Here is a 21,185-nt window from a genome sequence, read left to right as displayed (position 1 = left end):
CCCAGTCCTGTGGACCTCCTGCACACAAGCCCCACTGGCCTTCAGTGCCAGATGATCTGGAGGCTCTTTCTCCCAATGCCAGATCCCCAGGCATTGGGACTTGACTTGGCGGGGGGCTCAGAACTCTCACTCCTGTAGGTGAATCTCTGTGACAGTTACTTTCCAGTCTGTGGGTCTCCCAACCCAGGAGGTATGGGGTTGCTTATATCACATAATTGCCCCCCCACCTCTTAATGTGGCCTCCTCTCTTTGTCTTCTGGAGTAGGATATCTTTTTGTAAGTTTCCGGTCCATTTGGTGTAGATTGCTCAGCATTTGGTTGTTTTTAGGAGAAAAGTTGAGCTCCAGTCCTTCTATTCTGCCATCTTATTAATCTCGTCTCCTCATGAAGCATTTGAGGACATCCTGGTCTTGTTCATGATCTTAGTGGGAATTCTTTCAGCTTTTCACTGTTGAGAATGATGTTAGCTGTGGGTTCGTCATAAATGGTTTTTTATTATATTAAGGTAGTTCCAGTCTATGCCCACTCCCTGGAGAGTTTTTATCAGGAATGGGTGTTGAATTTTGTCAAGTTTTTTTCTGCATCTATCAAGATAATCATATATGTTGATATGGCTTATCACATTGATAGATTTGCAGATATTGAAGAATCCTTGCATCCCTAGAATAAATCCTATTTGATCATGGTGTATGATCTTTTTAATATATATCTGTGTGTGGTTTGCTAATGTTCTTTTGAGCATTTTTGCATCTATGTTCATCAGTGATATTGGCCTGTAATTTTCTTTTTCTTTCTTTTTTTTTTGTGGTATCTTTGTCTGGTTTTGGTATCACGGTATTGGTGGCTTCATAGAATGAGCTTGGGAGTGTTCCTTCCTCTGCAATTTTCTGGAAAATTTTCAGAAGACGTGTTAACCCTTCTCTGAATATTTGGTACAACTCAGCTGTGAAGCCATTAGGTCCTGGACTTTCGATTTTTGGAAGTTTTTAAAGTCACATTTTCAATTTTAGCACTTGTAATTGGTCTATTCACATTTTCTTTTTCTTCCTGGTTCAGTCTTGGTAGGTTGTGCCTTTGTAAGAATCTGTCCATTTCTTCTAGGTTGTCCATTTCATTGACACACAGTTGCTCATAGTGGTCTCTCATGATGCTTTTTGTTTCTGCAGTGTCAGTTGTAACTTCTCCTTTTTCATTTCTAATTTTATTGATTTGAACCCTCTCCCTTTTTTTCTTCATGAGTCTGGCTCAAGGTTTGTCAATTTTGTTGGTCTTTTCAACGAACTAACTTTTGGTTTAATTGATTTCTCAATTTTTTTTGTCTCTATGTTATTAATTCCTGCTCTTAATCTTTATGATTTCTTTCCTTCTACTAATTTTGGGTTTTGTCTGTTCTTCCTTCTCTAGATGTTTAAGGTGTAATGTTAGGTTGTTTATTTGAGTTATTTTCTTTCCTTAGACAAGAGTGTACTGCTATAAACGTCCCTCTCAGAACTGCTTTTGCTGTGTCCCATAGGTTTTGGCTTGTTGTATCTTCATTGTCATTTGTCACATATACATTTTAATTTCCTCTTTGATTTCTTCAACAATCCATTGGTTGTTTAGTCTCATATTGTTTAGCTTCCAAGAGTTTGTTTTTCTTGCTTTTTTCTTGTAGTTGATTTCTAGTCTCATATAGCATTGTAATCAGAGAAAATGCTTGAAATAATTTCTATTTTTAAAAATTTACTATGGCTTGATCTGTGCCCAAGATGTGATCAATACTGGAGAATGTTCCATGTGCACTTGAGAAGAAACTATATTCTGCTGCTTTGGGGTGAAAAGTTCTATAGATAACAGTTAAGTCTGTTTGGTCTAGTGTGACATTTAAGGCCTGTGTTTCCTTTCCTTGTTGATTTTCTGTCTGGATGATCTGTCCTTTTCTGTAAGTGGGGTGTTAACATTCCCCACTATTATTGCATTACTGTCAATTTCCCCATTTAGGGCTGATAGTAGTTGCCTTATATATTGTGCTGCTACTATGTTGGGTGCATATATATTTACAATTGTTATTTCTTCCTCTTGTATTGATCATTTGATCATTATTTAATGTCCTTAATCTCTTGTGACCGTCTTTATTTTAAAATCTATTTTGTCTGATATGAGTATTGCTACTTCTCCTTTTATATAAATTCCATGCATGTAAATTTTCTTCTATCCCCTCACTTTAAGTCTCTGTGTGTCCTTAGATTTGAGGTGGATCTCCTGTAGACAGCATATATATGGGTCTTGCTTTTGAATCCATTCAGCTAGTTGTCTTCTTTTAGTTGGAGCATTTAATATATTTGCATTTAATGTAATTCTTTATAATGATTTTTATTTTTTCCATTGTAGCCAGTTTACAGTGTTCTTATGGATAAGTATGTACTTATTGTCATTTACTTAAAAAATTTTTTTTTTTGGATTGATAATTTGGGTCTTTTTCTTCCCTTCCTTATTTTGTTGTCTTCTCTTGTGATTTGCTAACCATGTTTGGTGTTTGGCCTGGTTTTTCTTTTTTATGTGTTTGACCATTATAGTTATTTGATTAGTGGTTCCCCTTATGTTTTGATATATCCATCTATATGATTATAGAATTGTTTCTGCCTGTTGGTCTCTTAATTTCAAATGCCTTTTCAATGCTCTGCATTTGTCCTCTCCTCTTTTCATGCTTGCTAGTTTAGATATCATATTTATCAATAGGTGGTTTCCTACTTTTAAATTATCTTTGCCTTTACCAGTGAGATTTTTCATTTTTAATATTCTTGTTGCTAATTGTGGTTTTTCCTTTTCTGCTTAGAGAAGTTCCTTTAGTAGTTAATGTAGAGATGGCTTGGAGGTGCGGAAGTCTCTTAGCTTTTGCTTGTCTGTGAAGCTTTTGATCTCTACATCAAATCTGAATGAGAGCTTTGCTGGGAAGAGTATTCTTGGTTCTAGGTTCCTCCTTTTCATCACGTCAAATATATTTTGCCACTCCCTTCTGGCTTGTAGAGGTTCTAATGAAAGATCAGCTGTTATCCTTATGGGAATTCCCTTATGTGTGATGTTGCTTTTCCCTTTTGGCTCTTAATATTTTTTCTTTGAAGTTAGGTATTGTTAATTTGATTAGTATGTGACTTGCTCTATTTCTTCTGGGGTTTATTTTGTATGGAATTCTCTGTGCTTCTTCCACGTGAGTGAGTGTTCCTTTCCCATATTGGTAAAATTTTCAGTTATAATCTCTTCCAATTTTTTCTCTGGCCTTTTTTTTCTCTCTCTCTTCTCCTTCTCAAACGCCTATGATATGAATGTTGGTACGTTTAATGTTGTCCCAGAGGTCTCTTAGACTGTCCTATGTTTGTTTTTATTCTTTTGTGTTTACTCTTTTTGGTAGCAGTGATGTCTACCATTCACTTATTTTTGTTCTTCTGCCTCTGTGACCTTGCTATTGGTTCCTTCTAGATTATTTTCTATTTCAGCTATTGCACCATTCATTTTACTCTTTAAATCCTTTAGCTCTTTGTTATAAACACTTCTTTTAGGTTCTCGATCTGTTTCTCCATTCTTTTTCCAAGATCTTGCATCATCTTTATAATCATCACTCTGAATTCTTTTTCTTGACAGTTTGTATGTAAATGTTGAAGCAGGTGCCCAGTCCTGGTGTTCTCAGGGGTAGGAGTGGTTCACATGTGCCTAGAGCATATGTTGGTAGTAATGGTATCACACCTCTTCTCCTATAGTTGGGTGGCTGCTAAGGATAGGGATAGGGTCTGTAAGGCAGGTGGCAGTATTTCATCATTCACAGGATTGCTTTTGTAGCTTCAGGGGTAGCAGTATCTCTTACAGGCCCTCCTGCTAGCAGGTAGCTTTGAGGGTTTTTTCAGATTTTTTTTTTAGCTTGCAATGCCAGCAGTTTCTCCTACCACCTCTCTCTTTGCTGGGTAGGCTCCAGGGACTGCTCTCTGTAGATATAGGAGCAGATGCTGCTGTTCTGCCAGCACTCCCCTTGCTTGGCCACTCTATGGATCTCTCTCTAAAATCTCAGGGGTGGGGGGGCTTCTCCCTAATTGTTACTCACAGGTTCTCTCTGCAGCTACAGGATGTGTGTTTCTGGTGGTCCCTTCCCCTGCCTTGCTGCTGGTAGGAGTGCTCTCTGTAGGCCTGCAGATCAGAATGTGGATTAATGGGCCTCCCCTTGCTGCCTTGGTGGGGAAAAAGTGCCCCTGATGTGAGCCTTGGCAGGGCCACTCCCTGTATTTTGTGCTTTTCTCCTGTTGGGCACCCCACAGCTCTGTTGGTAGGTGGGCCCTGGTGGCCTTCTGGTGGGAATGGACTCTGCTACCAGCAGCTCTTCTGGTGCTGCCCCACTGGTGTGAACCTCTGCAGATTCTCTAGGTAAAGCTGAGACACATGTGTTTTCCCTGCTCAAGCAGGTCACTGATTTTTCAGGGAGTGGGCACTCCCCCCAGCAGCTTTTCTGGTGCTGCCCCACTGGCATGACCCTCTGAAGATTCTCTGGGCAGAGCCAAGGCTCATGTGTTTTCCCTGATCTCTCTGGGGATGCATGCCACCACCACTGGCAGCTCTTCTGGCACATGCTGGGCTCCACTAGTGCAGCTCCAACAGCAGGAACTGGGAATTTGTATTATCCCCCCAGGCAGTTGCTTCACCTGGTCCAAGAAGTCTGTAGCCCCATGGGTGGGGCTGCTTCCCAGCCACTGATGGACAGCCGCTACAACCAAGTTGTCCCCCCTGCCCACCCTGTGTCCTGCAGTAAGTGTCCTGCTGGTTGAGAAAGCAGGTGTAGGGAAAAAGGCTGTACTGGTGGATCCCACCCTTTCCTTCTGGCACCCCCAAACAATGGTGTCTAGCCTCTAAACCCAACTTGGTTGCCTCTGCTTAGATGCTGTCCATTGTGGTTGCCCTATGCCCTAGTCCCTCCAGGCTGTTTCTGCACAGCCAACCCTGGTTTTTTCCCCCACGTAAAAACCCCAGCTCTCTCTTTGGGTCTGATCTCTGAGGCCAAAGTTTAATTCCCAACACCTGTTGGCACCCACCTACAGTTCCCATTGCCCGTAGCACTGACCATTTGTGGAAGATTGCCTCCTTTTTAACTGCTTCACGCCATTCGTCTAGAGCTCCTCCTCCATTTTTGGCTTATCTCTTCACTGGTGGGGGAAATTCCTGGGGTGCAGGAACTATTCTTTCAGCTCCCTCCTGGAGAGAAGGTCTTGTCTCGTTTCTTTTCACTTCTTTTTCTCTTGTTCTTGTTCTTTCCTCTTTCTTACATCCTATCTGGTTTTGTAATGTTTTTCTTGTTCTATAATAATCTTGAGGTCTTTTGTCAGTTTTCACAAATTTTCTGTGTGAATAGTTCTACATGTAGTTGTATTATTCTCAATGTATTTGTGGGAGGAGGTGAGACTTACATCCTGCTACTTTGCCATATTAGACCTCCATGTTCTAGAGAAGTTCTTTAATATTCTAAAGCTGGTTTGATGGTGCTGAATTCTCTTAGCTTTTGCTTGGCTGTAAAGCTTTTGATATCTCCTTCAAATATGAATGAGAGCCTGCTGGGTAGGGTATTCTTGGCTGGAGGTTTTTTCCTTTCATCACTTTAAGTATATTGTGCCATTCCCTTCTGGACTGCAGAGTTAACTGCTGAAAAATCAGCTCATAACCTTATTGGGGTTCTCTTATATGTTATTTGTTGCTTTTCCCCAGCTTCCTCAGTATTTCCTCTTTGTCTTTATTTTTGGTCAGGTCGATTAATGTGTCTTGGGGTGTTTCTCCTTAGGTTTATTTTATGTGGTATTCGTTGTGCTTCCTAGATTTGAGTGAGTGATTCCTTTCCCATGTCAGGGAAATTTTTGGCTATTATCTTTTCACATATTTTCTCTACCCCTTTCTCTCTCCTCTTTCTGGCATCCCTCTACGAATGTTGGTACATTTAATGTTGTCCCAGAGTTCTCTTAGACTATCATTTTTCTTTTCATTTTTTTCCTTTATTCTGTTCCATGTAAGTGAATTATACCTGTCTTCCACCTCACTTTCTCATTTTTTGCCTCCTCTATTCTATTTGTTCCCTCTAGTGAATTTTTTAATTTGTTATTGTATTTTTCGTCTTTACTTGTTTAATCTTTAAATCTTCTATTTGGTAAATGTTTCTTGTAATTTATCAGTCTTTGCCTCCAGTTTTTTTTCCCCCAAGATTTGGGATCATCCTTATAAAGTCTTTTTCATGTAGGTTGCTTCTGAACACTTCACTTAGCTGTTCTTCTGGAATTTTGTCTTGTTCCTTCATCTGGCTCATATTTCTCTGATATTTCATTTTGTCTAGCTTTTTGTGGGCTACAGGTTTGTAGCCTCTCTTGCTTCTGGTGTCTGCCCCCTTGTCAGGGAAGTTGATACAGATGCTTGTGGCAGGCTTCCTGATGAGAGGAACTAGTGCCTGCCCACTGGTAGGTGGACCTGAGTCTTATCCCTGTGGTGGGTGGGGCTTTGACTCTGGGTGTGATTAGAGGGAACTTTGTGCTTGGGAGGGCTTTAGGAAGCCTGTTTGCTGATGGGTGGTGGTGTGTTCCTACCCTATTTGCTGTTTGGCCTGGGGCTTCTCAGCACTCATGGTGGAGCCAGATTCTTCCACTATGGTGGCCTTTAGGGGAATTTGTGCTATGGTTATTCCCTGATGGTTATTCTATGCCTCCAATGTTCTGCCCCCACAGTGAGACACAGCAGACCCTTGTTTTCCCAGGAGACCTTCCAAGAACCAGAGGTAGGTCTGACTCAGATTCAGATGGAGTCCCTGCTTTGCCCTGGGACCTAGTGCACATTAAACCTAGCATACACCCTCCCAAGAGTGGGATCTCTGTCCCCCCCCCCCCCGCCCCGCATCCTGTGCAGCTCCTGTGCATAAGCTCCACTTTCAATCGGGGCTCCTCCTCCCAAGGCCAGACTCCCCAGGCTGGGGAACATGATGTGGGGTTCAGAACTCACACTCCTGTGGGGGAGCCTCTGCAATATAGTTACTTTCCAGTCCTGGATCATCCTCTCTGTGGGTGTGGGATTTCTTATATCATGAAGTTGCCCCTCCTACCATCTCAATGTGGCTTCTTGTTCTGGAGTGTAGGATATCTTCTTTGGTAGCTTCCAGTCTATTTTGTTGATGGTTGTTCAGATAGTTGTAGTCTTGGTGTTTTCATGAGAGGTGGTGAGCTTGAGTCCCTCTACTCTGCGATCATAAGTTTTGATCATACCTACATATGATTGGTTATGAAGATGACAGAATGAAGTAGGTCGAGATATTTAATTCTTAGTTCTTAACTGTAAAAATCAATTTGAAAACTGCTAAAGAATGATATTGCTGGAGTTCCTGTCATGGCTCAGTGGAAACAATCTGACTAGTATCCATGAGGATGCAGGTTCGATCCCTGGTCTTGCTCAGTGGGTTTAGGATCTGGAGTTGCCTTGAGCCGTGGTGTAGGTTGCAGACACAGCTTGGATCTGGCATTGCTGTAGTATAGGCCAGCGGCTACAGCTCCAATTCGACTCCTAGCCTGGGAACCTCCATATGCCATGGGTGTGGCCCTAAAAGACCAAAAAAAAAAAAAAAAAAAAAAAAGTAGAAGAATGATATTGTGATTATATGGTGTATGTCCTAGTTTCTGGCACAGAGCCCTTAAAATCATTGGCATTTCCTAAGTGATAAGAGCAAAAAAAAGGTGTCTTTTTTTTTTTTTTTTGTCTTTTTGCCATTTCTAGGGCTGCTCCTGTGGCATATGGAGGTTCCCAGGCTAGGGGTCCAATTGGAGCTGTAGCCACCGGCCTACACCAGAGCCACAGCAACATGGGATCCAAGCTGCGTCTGCAACCTACATCACAGCTCATGGCAACACCAGATCCTTAACCCACTGAGTAAGGCCAGGGATCGAACCTGCAACCTTATGGTTCCTAGCTGGATTTGTTAACCACTGAGCCACAATGGGAACTCCCAAAAGGTGTCTTTCTTATGTTAATAGGATGATATCTGGATTCCATCTAAGGATGGCTGCCAAGAGAACAAACCATGTGATTAAAGGGTTATAGCTCCTTTTTCTCTGGGGAGAGGAGCAGAGAGGGGCTGGAGACTGAGTTCAATCACCAATGGTCAATGAATTTAATTAATCTATTTAATGAAGCCTCCATAAAATTCAAAGGATGGGGTTTTGAGAGCTTCCAGGTTTTAGGCCACCCAAACACTTTTTTGTGCCACTATTCTGCATCCCCAAACTCGTAAGGACAGTAGTAGCTCTTTTGAGAATTAAGTCGAATTAGAGAACATCCCACTGGTGTCAGAGAATTGGATGTGTAGGGAAATTCCTGCAACGTAAATTGGAAATTATTGACCAATTTGTCTAAAAATTCTAGCATAAAAATAGTAATAATCCCTTCTCTGCAAACACTCTTGCTCCTTTGACTTCCTTCCTTCTGCTGTACTTACCTAACAAAATCCTAGTCCTGGTTACCTGTAATTACCCATTCATGTAAACCTGCATCCAAGCAGCTCAACATGGTCAAGGAACACAGTCATGCTGATGGGTGTCAATATAAACACATAGCCTCTGAGCTCAGTCAAGGCCTGACCTTTTTGTGCTTCTCTAGTACATGTGCCGTACTTGACAAGACAACTGTTTACTCACCTGTACTAATTTATACCTTTCTCAAACTCTCTCACTGTCTTTTTAGGAAGGTAGGGTAAAAAGTGTCCATTTTGCTACATAGCCCAGGAAACTGACTCACAGAGGTTAATATACTTGTTGGTGTCAGAGCCAGTACTAGGGAGCCTCAGAGGAGATAAACTTCCTATCACTGAAGTAGGACAGTATACCTGGGGATGTTACTTAGGAGATTCAAATATTCCATGGGAGATTAGAAGAGATGGCCTTTAAGCCTCTTCTAACTCCCCAAGATTGTAGGATTCCATGTTGCTTTCTATAATCTATCAAAAATGTCTTGCAGAAACTTTCTCTTCAATCACAGTGTTAACAATGTTACAGTACATCTTTAACCATCTCTTTAAAGTTATTACATTTAACCCAGTGACAGTTTAAGATTGTTACAAAATTATCCCTTTTCTCCTCTTTTTCCTGCTTTCCCTCCCCAGTATCACAATGTGATGAAACAAAACAAATGCCATCTGACTCCATATCACCTTCTCTTTCCCCTTAGCTGTGTAAGCCAAGTTTCTTTTATTCATTTCTTTTTAAAATTAAAAAATTTTTTTGTCTTTTTAGGGCCACACCCTGGCATTTGGAGGTTCCCAGGCTAGGGGTTGAATTGGAGCTGCAGTCACTGGCCTATACCACAGCCACAGAAACATGGGATCCAAGCCTTGTCTGTGACCTAGACCACAGCTCACGGCAACGCCGAATCCTTAACCCACTAAGGCCAGGGATCGAACTTCTGTCCTCATGGATGCTAGTCGGATTCATTTCTATGGAGCCACAATGAGAATTCTGAGCCAAGTTTCTTCAGAGGGGTTTTCACTTACTCTTAAGTTTCACCTCACTTCTCTGGAGTATAGCTTTTGCTGCTGCCATTTACCCTGACCCTGCTTTTGCTAAGACTGATTTCTAATTGTCAAAGCAAATGGACATTTTTCATTATTTCCCTTTTCTCATCTCTACAGCACTTGATCTTGTTGGATGCTGCTCTCTTTGAAATGCTCTTTTTCCACAACATCATGCTTTTTGGGACCTATAACTATAACTCTCATTCTCATTCAAGCCCTGCTTGCCCTTAAGTGTTGGTGTCCTCCAAGTCTGTGCACAACCCTATTCCTTGTTTTTATCTACATAGCCTCGGCTTTATTTTTCTCGTGTGCCATATACCAGACCCTTGTGTTTAATTGCCTTTATTATTCCAGAGAAACTTTAATTTCAGCCTGTCTGAAATCACAGGCATCTTTTGCCCACTCTTCATTTTCTTTCATGTTCCACACATATTTGTCACCAACTCCCACCAGTTCTGCATTTTCACTCTTTATTTCCTCATTTCCATTCCTCATCAGAACCAATTAAATAAGTCTCGAATTGGTCTTGTGGTTAGTCAGGTCTGTATCTTTTCTGAACAAATTGTGGCCAATATGCTGACTTTAAAAATTTGAAAACCTAATCATGCTATTTATTACCTGCTCCAAAGTCTAGAGGATCAAGCTGAATTTCTTATTAAGCATCCCAGGCTGTCTGTAGCATAAAAAGTATGGGTTTCAACATTTCCTGGTTATGTGTGTGTGTGGCTGGGGGAATCACAAAGAGGATACTTCAGGTTCTTCATCTGAGTGGCTGAAATTGGTTAAACATGTTAAAATTATACTACAAGGTAGGTGCACAAGAAATGACTGCTCTCTTATTATGCTCCATGATTCTACAGGATTACACTGAGCTCTCTGGATGCAGCTGATCTGCTCTTTCCTGAATGTTGTTTCAGCTTGTGCCTTACATAGCCTCACCTTGGGTCTGTCTAGTTAATTCCTACTCATCTTTCAATACTATACTTGGGTACCACTTTCATATCCTGCTTAGGTAGCTTGACACCTTGGGTAGGTAGTCACCACTTAGGCAGAAATCACTTCCTCCTCTCTGCTCCCACTGTACACTCCATAAATCTGACTTCTGGCCCTTCTGACATTGCTGTTTTTAAAAAAAGTTCAGTTCTGAACTATTTCTGCAAGTATATGATTAGCTCCTGGGGGACAGGCATTCATCATCTTTGTATGCCCCTTATCTAGGATGTCACCTGCAGGAGGTGTAATCATCAAATCCATGGTAACAAATGTCCAAGTTATGAGATAAGTATAAACTAGGGGCAAAAGTTAGCTTATAGCTATATTAAACATTAATCACTGATATAAACATTAATCACTTTTTGTTGGAAAATTCAGTCACTTAGTTGAAGAAAATATTCAAAGCAAGCACTTTATAAAAGCTTTTTTTTTTTCCCCAGGATAATTTCAAAAACACACTACCAGCTGTGCCTACTCATATGCAATGGTTTATTCCTTGAAGATTTTTGTGAGGATTAAATGAGACAGTCTTTCTACTGGCCCCTTAGCACAGTGCCTAACACACAACAATCATTTTTAAAAGTTGGCCTTTAACATTATTATAATCATTCATAGATCATGTATTTGCATTTTTATTGTTCACCAGGTTCTTCTAAAATTTGCATTACCGAATCAGCTAAATTTGGCACTCTTGGAAATTGATGCACTCTTTCAGGCCAAGGTGGGCTGAAAACTTGAAGGAACAAGGGTCTCGCCAACATAGGATAGTGGTAGGTTGAGTCCTTGTTCATGTATCAATATTAAATTGCCTACTTAGAAAACTAAGAAGCTGGGTTAATAATACTGAGCATAGATGCTGTACTAGAAATTCTAGGTCCTCAACTATCAGAATCATTTTTAAAGACACTATAAATAAGTTGCAGTGTTTTATACACTTGAAAGCCATCATTTCCACAAGTGTTTTCATTCTAGCCTTGTAAAATTAGAGAATGCAGTTCATAGTTATATACAGTAATGAAGCAAATGAATAGGTTATAACATTATTTCCCTATCTTGATTTTGTTATTATTGAAGTAAAATAATTTGATATTTTATGACTGTATGTAGTAAAACTTTTTCTGGCAAGTCTTACCTGGAATTTTAAAGTATTCAAAAATTAAAACTTGCTAGAAAAAAAGAAAAACATTGTTTGTTCTAACAAAATTTATTATGCAGTAATTACAAAGGTTAAAGACTTCCATCTCAAATAAAAATAACTGTTATAATTACACACATTATATAGTACCTTACTGAGTGATTCCAATAAATACCACAGGAAATACAGTGTACTTTCACTTGGAGAGACAAATACTTTCTCACTCACAGTGTGTGACACAGGAAAGCCCGTTCACATAATGATCTGTATAAGGTCATGCTCTCAGTAACAGTCCACACAGAGCTGTGCCAACACATTTCTTTCAGAATGTGAAGTACCGGGCAAACCACTCCTGGCGCTGGGGATCTGGAGAAGCCGCCGGGGAAGCTTCACTCTGAGGAGGACTGAATTCATAAAAAGAGAGACATGTAACCCAGCAATAAGCTGTTTTGCCAAATGAAGGGAAAAGCACATAAAACATCAGGGCAGGTGACCACGACTGGTACCCTACATAGGAAGATGCGTTTTAAAGATTTGCTACTTCCTCTATGCTAGACTGTGTTCTCCACTCCATGAGAGTGCAGCAGCAGCTGGGATGAAGTCCGTTAAGGAGGAGCCACATTACAACCATTACCAAAAAACAAAACAAAAAAAAAAATCAAACAGTTGAGGAAAATAACGTGACCTTCTTTGGATAAAAAAGTTCAGGAGGAACTGTGGGAAATAAGAGAGAACAAGATAACATTCTTCTCGTTCAGCACCTTTTCTTTTTTTAGTTAAAATTTTAGAATCCGACACAAGCATTTCTTACTGAATGTGTCCTTAAATATAACTAAGTTAGGTAACTACAGTATAGTTTTTTCCGTATGTATATTTATATTAAACTTTCATAATTCCGTAAGCAAATACTCTAGGGGAAAGGAGTGTATTAAAAAGCCAATTTCCCCTCCATCTTAATAGTTATATAATTTATATTTATCTTAATTCTAACTAAAGAGTCTTTGGGCTAGTTAAGAAAATAAAAGAATCCCTACCGTCTTTGGGGGAAATTACAAGGCACGCAACAATGTGTAATGGAAACTCCACTGGTCATGTTCCTTGAGCCCATGCACATGCATCTTACTGATACCTGAACATACCCATGCACAGGGGGAAATAAGCAACACAGAATATTTAGCAGGAGACACATTCAAAGGTGTATTTGACTACTTTTCATTCTTGCTATTTTTTTTTCTATTAAAAATAATGTCATTAACTGGTCATTAATCACTTAGCCTAGAAAAATAACCATCTGCTTGTAAGATTATTATTAGTGACACTGAGATTTAGTAAGAATAGTCAAAAAATTCTTAAACGGCACAAAATCAGTTATAGTAAAGTAAGCATAAGATGACAGTACTTCCTGACTTTATTTAATGGATAAACAACTGGATTGTATTCAAATCTTACTTGTTAATACATTTAGTCAAGAACTCTGAGATAACTTAAAATTGGAATGTTAATTATAGAAAATTATTTTTTCTTCTAAATTTCCTACTTACTTTTATCATTAAGTCCCCAGACCTTAAGTATTTTTTATTTTGGCAATAAGCACATATATTTATAAAAAAGGGAAAAATAAGCATATAAGAATAAGAAAGAAAAACAACTTAATAAATAAAAAAAATTCTGAAGTTCTGCAATAAGGATGGATGATTAATGAAAAATTGATAATTCTAAAAATGAAGCAAGTTTATAAATGTTAAAATTTTAAGCATATGAATTACATTAGCACCTCTGAAGCATTTAGAAAATTGACTGACAAGAAAATAGAAAAAATCTTTTTTAACAGTCAAAAAGTTCTCTAGAGAGGTAATAAATATATTTTGCAAATATTTCACAGTAAAATTTCTTTTCCTAGGCTGTTATTAAAGGAGTAGATGTCTGCAATAGAAGGTAAATTTCTCAAGTTAAAAAAGAAAAGAAATCACTGGTGAGACGGGGCTCACCTCAAAAATGTCTTGGGCTCTTTGGGTGGCACTGGCTGTGGAAGTGGTTTGCTGCTGTTGAACTCAATATCGTGGACTGGAGAATTAGGAATGGGATCCAGGCGGTTAGGATGTCCATTGCCCACTCCACCAGATTCCAGAGCACTTAGATTGGGAACACTCACAAACCTGTTTGTTGGTGATTTATCATTCTTCTTCTTTTGCTGCATTAAAAATAATACATGTGAGGATGGTCCCTGCATAAGGACGAATGAGAAAACAGGAACTGTAGCAGATATAAATTTGGCATGGGAAAATTTTGAAAGCTTGATGTTAAATTGGGATGTTAAAATGAAGCAGTGTTACCCAAAGTGTGGTCTGGGGATCTTTGGAGGTGCTCTTTAGCTACATGGAATCCTCAAAGACAGACATGCTGCTAGGACAGAAAGAATGAGGGAGAAAGGTTAAGGGATTGTTCACAGGGAGGGGAGAAGGGGATGGAAAGAAGGTCAAGGGTAGAGATACTGGAAGGGTAAGGGGGAAAGAGGAGATCTTGCGGATATCATGAGGGTAAATGGGTTTAGGCTAAAATTAGGAGAAGGTAAAAAGTTAACAATTTTAAAAGAGAGTTCCGTGAACTTTAGCCATCTGTCAAAGGGAGGCAGTCCTTGCCTGGAAAATAAAAGGAATGAGACAATGCTTGGCAAAGTAGTTTGAAACAAAGCTCACATTCCTACCTAAGACTTAGAGCCGACCTAAAGAAATAATTTGCTTTAAATTCATTGCACCACCTCTCTGAAAAGGGAAAATTAAATCTGCATACTTAAGTCTCATTTACCAGTTAGTTCACTATTGGCTCACAATCTTAAAAATTTTAAAGTTATAAAACAAAAGCAATCAACATTTTTATCTTTTAATTGGTATTTAGCATTAATAGATGAAAAGAGCAATACAAATGCAGAGTATTAAAATCTGTCTGCTTTCAAATCATTAACTTTAGTCTCTATTTTACTCACATCTGTGGAACCAACAAGCATCATCTTGCTACGTGGAACAAAAATGAATATGTATGATAATTTGAATATTCCTTGTACTAATGAAGTGCATGCTAATTTTATGAAATAATTTTTTTGCAAAACGATTCCAGAGTTTGAAAACAATTCTAAATGGAAAAGATGGTGCTTTTCCTCTATTTATAATGATCTATCTAGACATTGTTCTCTATATGATGTTTTCCCTGCATCACAAAGTCTCTGGAAAAAAAAGCCTATTTTGTATAATTGCAAAAAGGAACAATAATACCTTTTTCAAAACTATTTGTGAAAACTGGATCACTATTAAGGGTCAAAATTTACAAAGTTTATCTTTTGCATCTTCTTATTGTAGTCATGAGAGGGCATAATTAAACCTACTTCTGCTTTCTACTTAAGAAATCAAAATGATCACTGGTAAAGTTTACAGTAATAGTTTTGTGGCTAAAAATCTAATTCCAATAAAATAAGTAAAAAGAAAAGATTTCTAACCTTGTTTCAGCAAGTCTTATAATCTAGCTTTTATGACTCTTTTTTTTTTTTTTTTTTTTTTTTTTGCTATTTCTTGGGCCGCTCCCTTGGCACATGGAGGTTCCCAGGCTAGGGGTCTAATTGGAGCTGTACCCACCTGCCTACGCCAGAGCCACAGCAACGCGGGATCCGAGCCGCGTCTGCAACCTACACCACAGCTCACGGCAACGCCGGATCGTTAACCCACTGAGCAAGGGCAGGGACCGAACCTGCAACCTCATGGTTCCTAGTCGGATTCGCTAACCACTGCGCCACGACAGGAACTCCCTAGTTTTTAATTAAAAGCTTATTTCACCCTAAATAATGAACTGAAAAAATGTAATTAACTATACTCATTCATTCACCAATTATTTGGGAGGGTTCTATGTGTCAGGCACTATTTCAGGCTCTGGAGAGACAGCTATAGGCTTCCCTACTTTAGTCATTACATTTTACAAATAATTTAAGTCATTCTATTTAAAAAAAAATTAAGTTTAATGTTTGGAGCACTTTAACTTGTGAAGGAAGTATAGATTCCACCTTTATAACAGAGAGGTTTTGTGAGTGTTAAAAGCAGACATTTTTATGGCTAAGGGCCTAAGAGAAATTAGATGTGATGTTCAAATTAATTAAATTTGAATAAAAAAACCATTTTCACTTAGCACTTTTACTTCTACTACTGATTTCTGCTAAAAGATAGATATATAATCCCTACTAAGCAATATACGTAAACATTTTTTATTACCTTGTTCCCTAGAATAATCTGTAAAAGCTTACAGAAAACATAATTTTGCAAATGAACAAATATTTGTTGAATGCCCACTATACCCATAGCACTACGGTGGGAGCCACAGGAAGCTGGGATACAAAGCTGTATAAGACTGAGCCATGTCCATTTCATTTGTCTACAAGATTCCTCCATCTGTCCTAAGACAGCAACAAAGTGTAAGAATAGGTCATGTTCACTCTTAATCGTTAAGGAAGGTTAGGTAAGACAGAGAAGTAAGGCCTTTGTTTCTCTGAAGTTTAGTAGGCAACAAAATACATGTCCAGCCCAAGACCCATTAAAATGACAGGCCTTAACTCAGGGAGAGCTGTTAGATATACAGGGCTTGGAGCAGATTTTAGGACCCCCATAGGGGATAGTGAACACTAAGGAAATGACAAGAAATTATCTTGAGATTCAGAAGTTAAGTTTTTTGTTTAAGAGATATGAAAAACAAAAATGAAATAATCATGGTTTTATAATATTCATAAATATTGTTTTAAGGAATATGAATTTTCAACAAATGAGTATTATTAGCATCTTATTCTAAAAATGAGTACATAAAGAATTCAATTCATAGATTTTAGTGCTAAATTATTTAGGAAAACATTTTTAAGCTTTATATCCTATGCTGCTCTAAATATTTTATAAAAGTTTTAACCAAGTTTTAAACCATATTCCTATTTTACAATGTTTACAGCACATACCTTAGTCAGTGGATTAATAACACCAACAGTAGGACTTGAGTTAAACACTTTGTTGAAGTTAGTTTCTCGATTGATCAATTCCAGCTGATAAAATTTATTATCCTCCTATTTAAAAGAATTACAAACATTTCTTAAATATTTTCTCCTGGATATTTAAAAACTTAATTGTATAAATGCCATTTCATTCAAAATTTAATATGAAACTCGAGTGAAAATTTATGTACCTTATTCAAAGATTTGTAGATCCAATTGCTAAGGTCTTAAAAGTCTGCGGATGGGTAAATTTGCAACACCTTTCAGACCCTATGTTCCAGGATTCTTCTCTCCCTTTTCATAGCTTCTCCCTCCAAGACTGGATCTAAATGTTTTATTAGGACCATCTCTTTTTCAGAGGGTTGACCGTGTAGTTTGAGCAGGCTTAACTTGCATTCATGGAGCTGTGTGCATGGCTGAGTTGCATCTATATGTGAAGGTGACACTATGATGTATGATTATTCTTGAGTACTGGAAAAGTATTTGATCTTGCCTAATCTCCTCTCTGAGACATCGATGTATTACAGCAGTGGTAACCAGAGAACAGGGAAAAAGTGAACAGCCCATACAGAGATAAGCCCTTTCCTTTGGCTTCACCAACATGTGCTAATTGAACAACCAGACTGTAGGACGTAAACACATAAGTAAACCCCCTTATTCTTCCACCCCCTCCCAGTTACCACTGACTATCATTTGCATCATTAATCTCAGCCCACAGGATCAGGGTGTAGTGAAAAGAATGTCAACCAACCCCGTGTCTAGAACTGGAAAATCAATAGCTATTTCTACCATAGTCGAAACACATTAATATATTTGCTAATTTCACATGTGGAATATAAGGTAATTTTCCATGAATCTACTGCTGTCAGAGCAAGCTCTGAGGCCTGTTCTCATGTTCACAAAGCTGGGAAAACTGGGTGGTCAGTGAGATGAAGCAGTACATAACTCTGTCCTTCCAACACCTGCAACTGGGTTCCAGGTATGAACCTCCATCAACTACCTTTGTTTTTGGCAGGAACTTCTAGTCCCAGAAAACAGGATGACTTTCCTAAATGCTCAAAGAAAGGCTTAGGTAAAAGGACTTCAGAAATAATTCCTCTTAGGCTCTTTTTACATGCCAATGTCCAAAGTTTTTATCAAGAGATCAATGAGCAAACTAGATGTAGATTAGCATTCTATATCTAGTTTTACTATGATTTTTCCTTGTTAGCAGTAATAAAAAGCAGTATTTTAATTGATCAGGTCATATCATTTTTAGAAGACCCTGAAATGTTTTATGAATTTTAAAACACTTGTGTATTTTTTTATTCTTGAGGAATAATGACTTTTAATGAAGATGGTGCATTTATTGTTAATTCTGTATTTTCTTCCCCGATGGACTTCTCAGAGCCCCGAACATTTCAGTGTGGACTGAGACTCTCAAGAGAGAGCCTGTAGATCTTAGGCTGGAACCCTAAAAAAACAGAACCCTTTTTCCATGAAGTATGTCTTTGGATCAGGTTTTAGTGAAACACACGTTAGGAAGTTAGCATGACTAACAGAAGTGTACAATGCAGGCTAGTGTGTGAATGTGTTGACTGTTCTTTGCTATCCAATTCTACATGTACAATACACACACATTTCAATGGTATATTAACTCTGTACTGGCAATGACTTATTAGGCATTCTGTATGTATTAAAAAGACTTTCTTTTTAAAAATTACTAAAAAAAAAAGACACAGTCCACATACACTAATACCAAATTTAAATTATAAAGTTACTTTGTATTTCTTATCCTTATATAAACATTTTAATGTGTTCAATCACAATACATATATTTTTTACTTTCACATTTGTTTAGCATTATTTTAAAATGTTTTTTCATATTTTCCCAAGGAACAGTCTATCGATTAATAACATAGTTATATTACAACCCTCTCCCTCAAAACCAACACAACTTACAATTAGTTTCTTTATGACCTGGTCTCTTTCTGTAAGCATGGCTTTTAATTCTGCAATCATCTGTATATCTTCTGGTTTTGATTCTCTCATTAGATACTTTTCTTCCATTTCTTCTAGTCTAAAAACAAAACATTTAGTTCATTGATATGACTTGGACATACTCTCTTGTAATGTCTACATTTTCCAAATTAGTTCAGTTGACCACACAAAAATTTTAAAGTTTTTCATTAAAACTTGTAAGCATAATGACATGATTGCCTCAAGAGGTAGTGTTATTAAAGGCTTTCCATGGGTAGATGATGTTATTAAAGGCTTTGCAGGTTACATTTGGAAAAATTCACTCATTTTAAATCATTTAAGCATATATGTGAATGAGGTGAGGTATGCTCTGTAGAAGAAATAATATGCTGAATAATACTGACCTAGCAATGCAGATTTGATGCTGGGAATGTAGGCTTACTATTTTATTAGAACTTACCCACATATACATTATTATGTGATAACATAAGGGTTGGTAACATATATAAAAAGGACAGAAGATACAGAGGAAAGGAGAACAAAGGACACACACATAGGACATCATTTTTTCCTGGCATATAGGAAATGCAGTTTACAAATTATATTATCAGCTAATATATATAAAATGAAAAAAAGTTCATCAGATAAAGAGAAGAATTATATTTCCTTCTAGGCCTGTTCTGCCCTGAATGAAATGAGAAGGTGGTAGGACTAAACGCCGCTGAAGACTCAAGAAGCCATTTTTTATGAGCAGAGGTGCTTCGGACCCTGCATAATCTAAGAGTATAGGACAGGGCAGACTAAAGAGGTTGCAAATGGAAACTGCTACCTTTCAATTCTAGAAAATTAAAATAATTAGAACAATTTAAAAACATTGTTTTCAAAATACAAACAAAATTAAGCTCAATAAAAATTAGTGAAGATTCACAGAAAAACTGATTAACGCTACAAATAATTGAGTAATCTACAAATACTGAGTAACTTCTAAATGATCTATCTTCTAGGAATCAGTGATCCACTCCATTCCAGAGGGACACCAGACCTGTGCATTTTAGTACTTTTAGTAAACTCACTAACTCAGCTCAAGCCAAAGACTGAGAGAGAACATTTTTGGCTCCCTACGCACCCACAGGACTACTGTTCTAACCTGGGAGGATCGGAGGCTCGAGAGCAAGGAAGTGTGGGTTTAGGGATCAGTGTGAGGCTAGGTTCCTTATCTTCACTTTTGTTCTCCTGTGACAATTCACTGCGCTCACATAAAGTGACTTGCATTTTATCATGATGTGGCATCACATGGACAAAGGTTTATATATATTTTACAGCCAGCGGTTTTGAGAAGCTTGAGAAACAGTTTAATACTGGAGTAGCCACAAGGTGTCACTGGAGTACTTTCTTTATCAGTAAAAGCGAGGTAAGAGATTTTTGAACAAGATTACTTGGTAGTAAATGTAGCTAAAAAACACAATTAAAAAAAGCCTTATTTAAAATAATTACATCTAATTATTTTAAATAATGAGAAGTTAAACTGAGTCCAAAACAGTCAGTTACAATCCCTGAACTAAGTTCCAGTGTCCATTTTTGTTTAACATTCTTTACCTATAAAATTATCAGTTAATCTCCACAAAATATCTTTACAGCACCAAAAACTCTCTTAAAAGATACCTGGATATCAAAGGGGAAGAAATAATTGATTAAATTGAAGAAACATAATCCATATAAACACAAATAGGAAAGCATTAAAGGAGAGAACAGGTAATATGATATAGATTTAACTTATAAACACATTTGCAGAATTATTAGTCTTTTGAAATCCTGATGGGAAGAACACTTAGAGCTCTTCCAATACCCATTCAAACCAACACCAGTCAACAGTTTTTTTTTTTTTTTTGGTCTTTTCTAGGGCTGCTCCCACCACATATGGAGGTTCCCAGGCTAGGGGTCCAATCCGAGCTGTAGCCACCAGCCTACGCCAGAGCAACACAGGATCCAAGCTGAATCTGCGACCTACATTGCAGCTCACGGCAAAGCCGGATCCTTAACCTGCTGAGAAAGGCCAGGGATCGAACCCGAAACCTCATGGTTCCTAGTCCGGTTCGTTAACCACTACGCCATGACAGGAACGCCATGACAGGAACTCCAACAGTTCCTTTTTTCTTCAGTTGCCCCACGCAGCTCTCTAAGCAGCTGCTTCCCAAAGACTAAGTGTGAATGACTAGTGATGATACAGGGGATGATTTTTAGTTTGTTCTCCTTTAATCTTTCAGATCATGAGGAAGAAAGTCTGTTTGGTTCTGTGTACCTTGACTGGCCCTCATAACATACATGCTGATCACACTGTTTCCAAACATTCAGGCAGACCTTGAGCATCAGTGCTAGCCAGGATCTAATAACACTGGTATTTTCACAGAAGCTACATTTATGTAATTATAGCTTAGCTTTTATTTAGAACAGTGGTGATGATGGTTCTACTGCAGAGATAAAAATTTAATAGGAAAAGTTAAAATGAGTCTATTAAAAATATTGAGAAAATAATATCATGG

The 21,185-nt window shown here is 38.2% G+C and overlaps 1 protein-coding gene across 8 annotated transcripts in view; it reads right to left on the bottom strand.

Moving 5' to 3' along the window:
• FAM184A (family with sequence similarity 184 member A) overlaps positions 11,723 to 21,185 on the bottom strand; it is a 109,879-nt gene continuing 100,416 nt past the window's right edge. For 4 of the 8 annotated variants that reach the window (XM_021088987.1, XM_021088983.1, XM_021088992.1 and 1 more), the window contains 4 exons: positions 18,628 to 18,745; positions 16,654 to 16,758; positions 13,661 to 13,863; positions 11,723 to 12,076 (listed from right to left, as the gene is read on the bottom strand). In XM_021088987.1, the coding sequence (XP_020944646.1) occupies positions 11,995 to 12,076; positions 13,661 to 13,863; positions 16,654 to 16,758; positions 18,628 to 18,745 (508 nt within the window). In that variant the 3' untranslated portion in view covers positions 11,723 to 11,994. Of the gene's footprint in view, positions 14,312 to 16,653; positions 16,759 to 18,627; positions 18,746 to 21,185 lie in introns of all 8 variants that reach the window. The other 4 variants (XR_002343141.1, XM_021088991.1, XM_021089008.1 and 1 more) reach the window with 4 other exon arrangements.

This window comes from Sus scrofa, chromosome 1 (assembly GCF_000003025.6).
Source record: "Sus scrofa isolate TJ Tabasco breed Duroc chromosome 1, Sscrofa11.1, whole genome shotgun sequence".
Lineage (NCBI taxonomy): Eukaryota > Metazoa > Chordata > Mammalia > Artiodactyla > Suidae > Sus > Sus scrofa.
The sequence above is the reverse complement of the archived record's forward strand: the minus strand, read 5'-3'. Positions and strand labels throughout refer to the sequence as shown.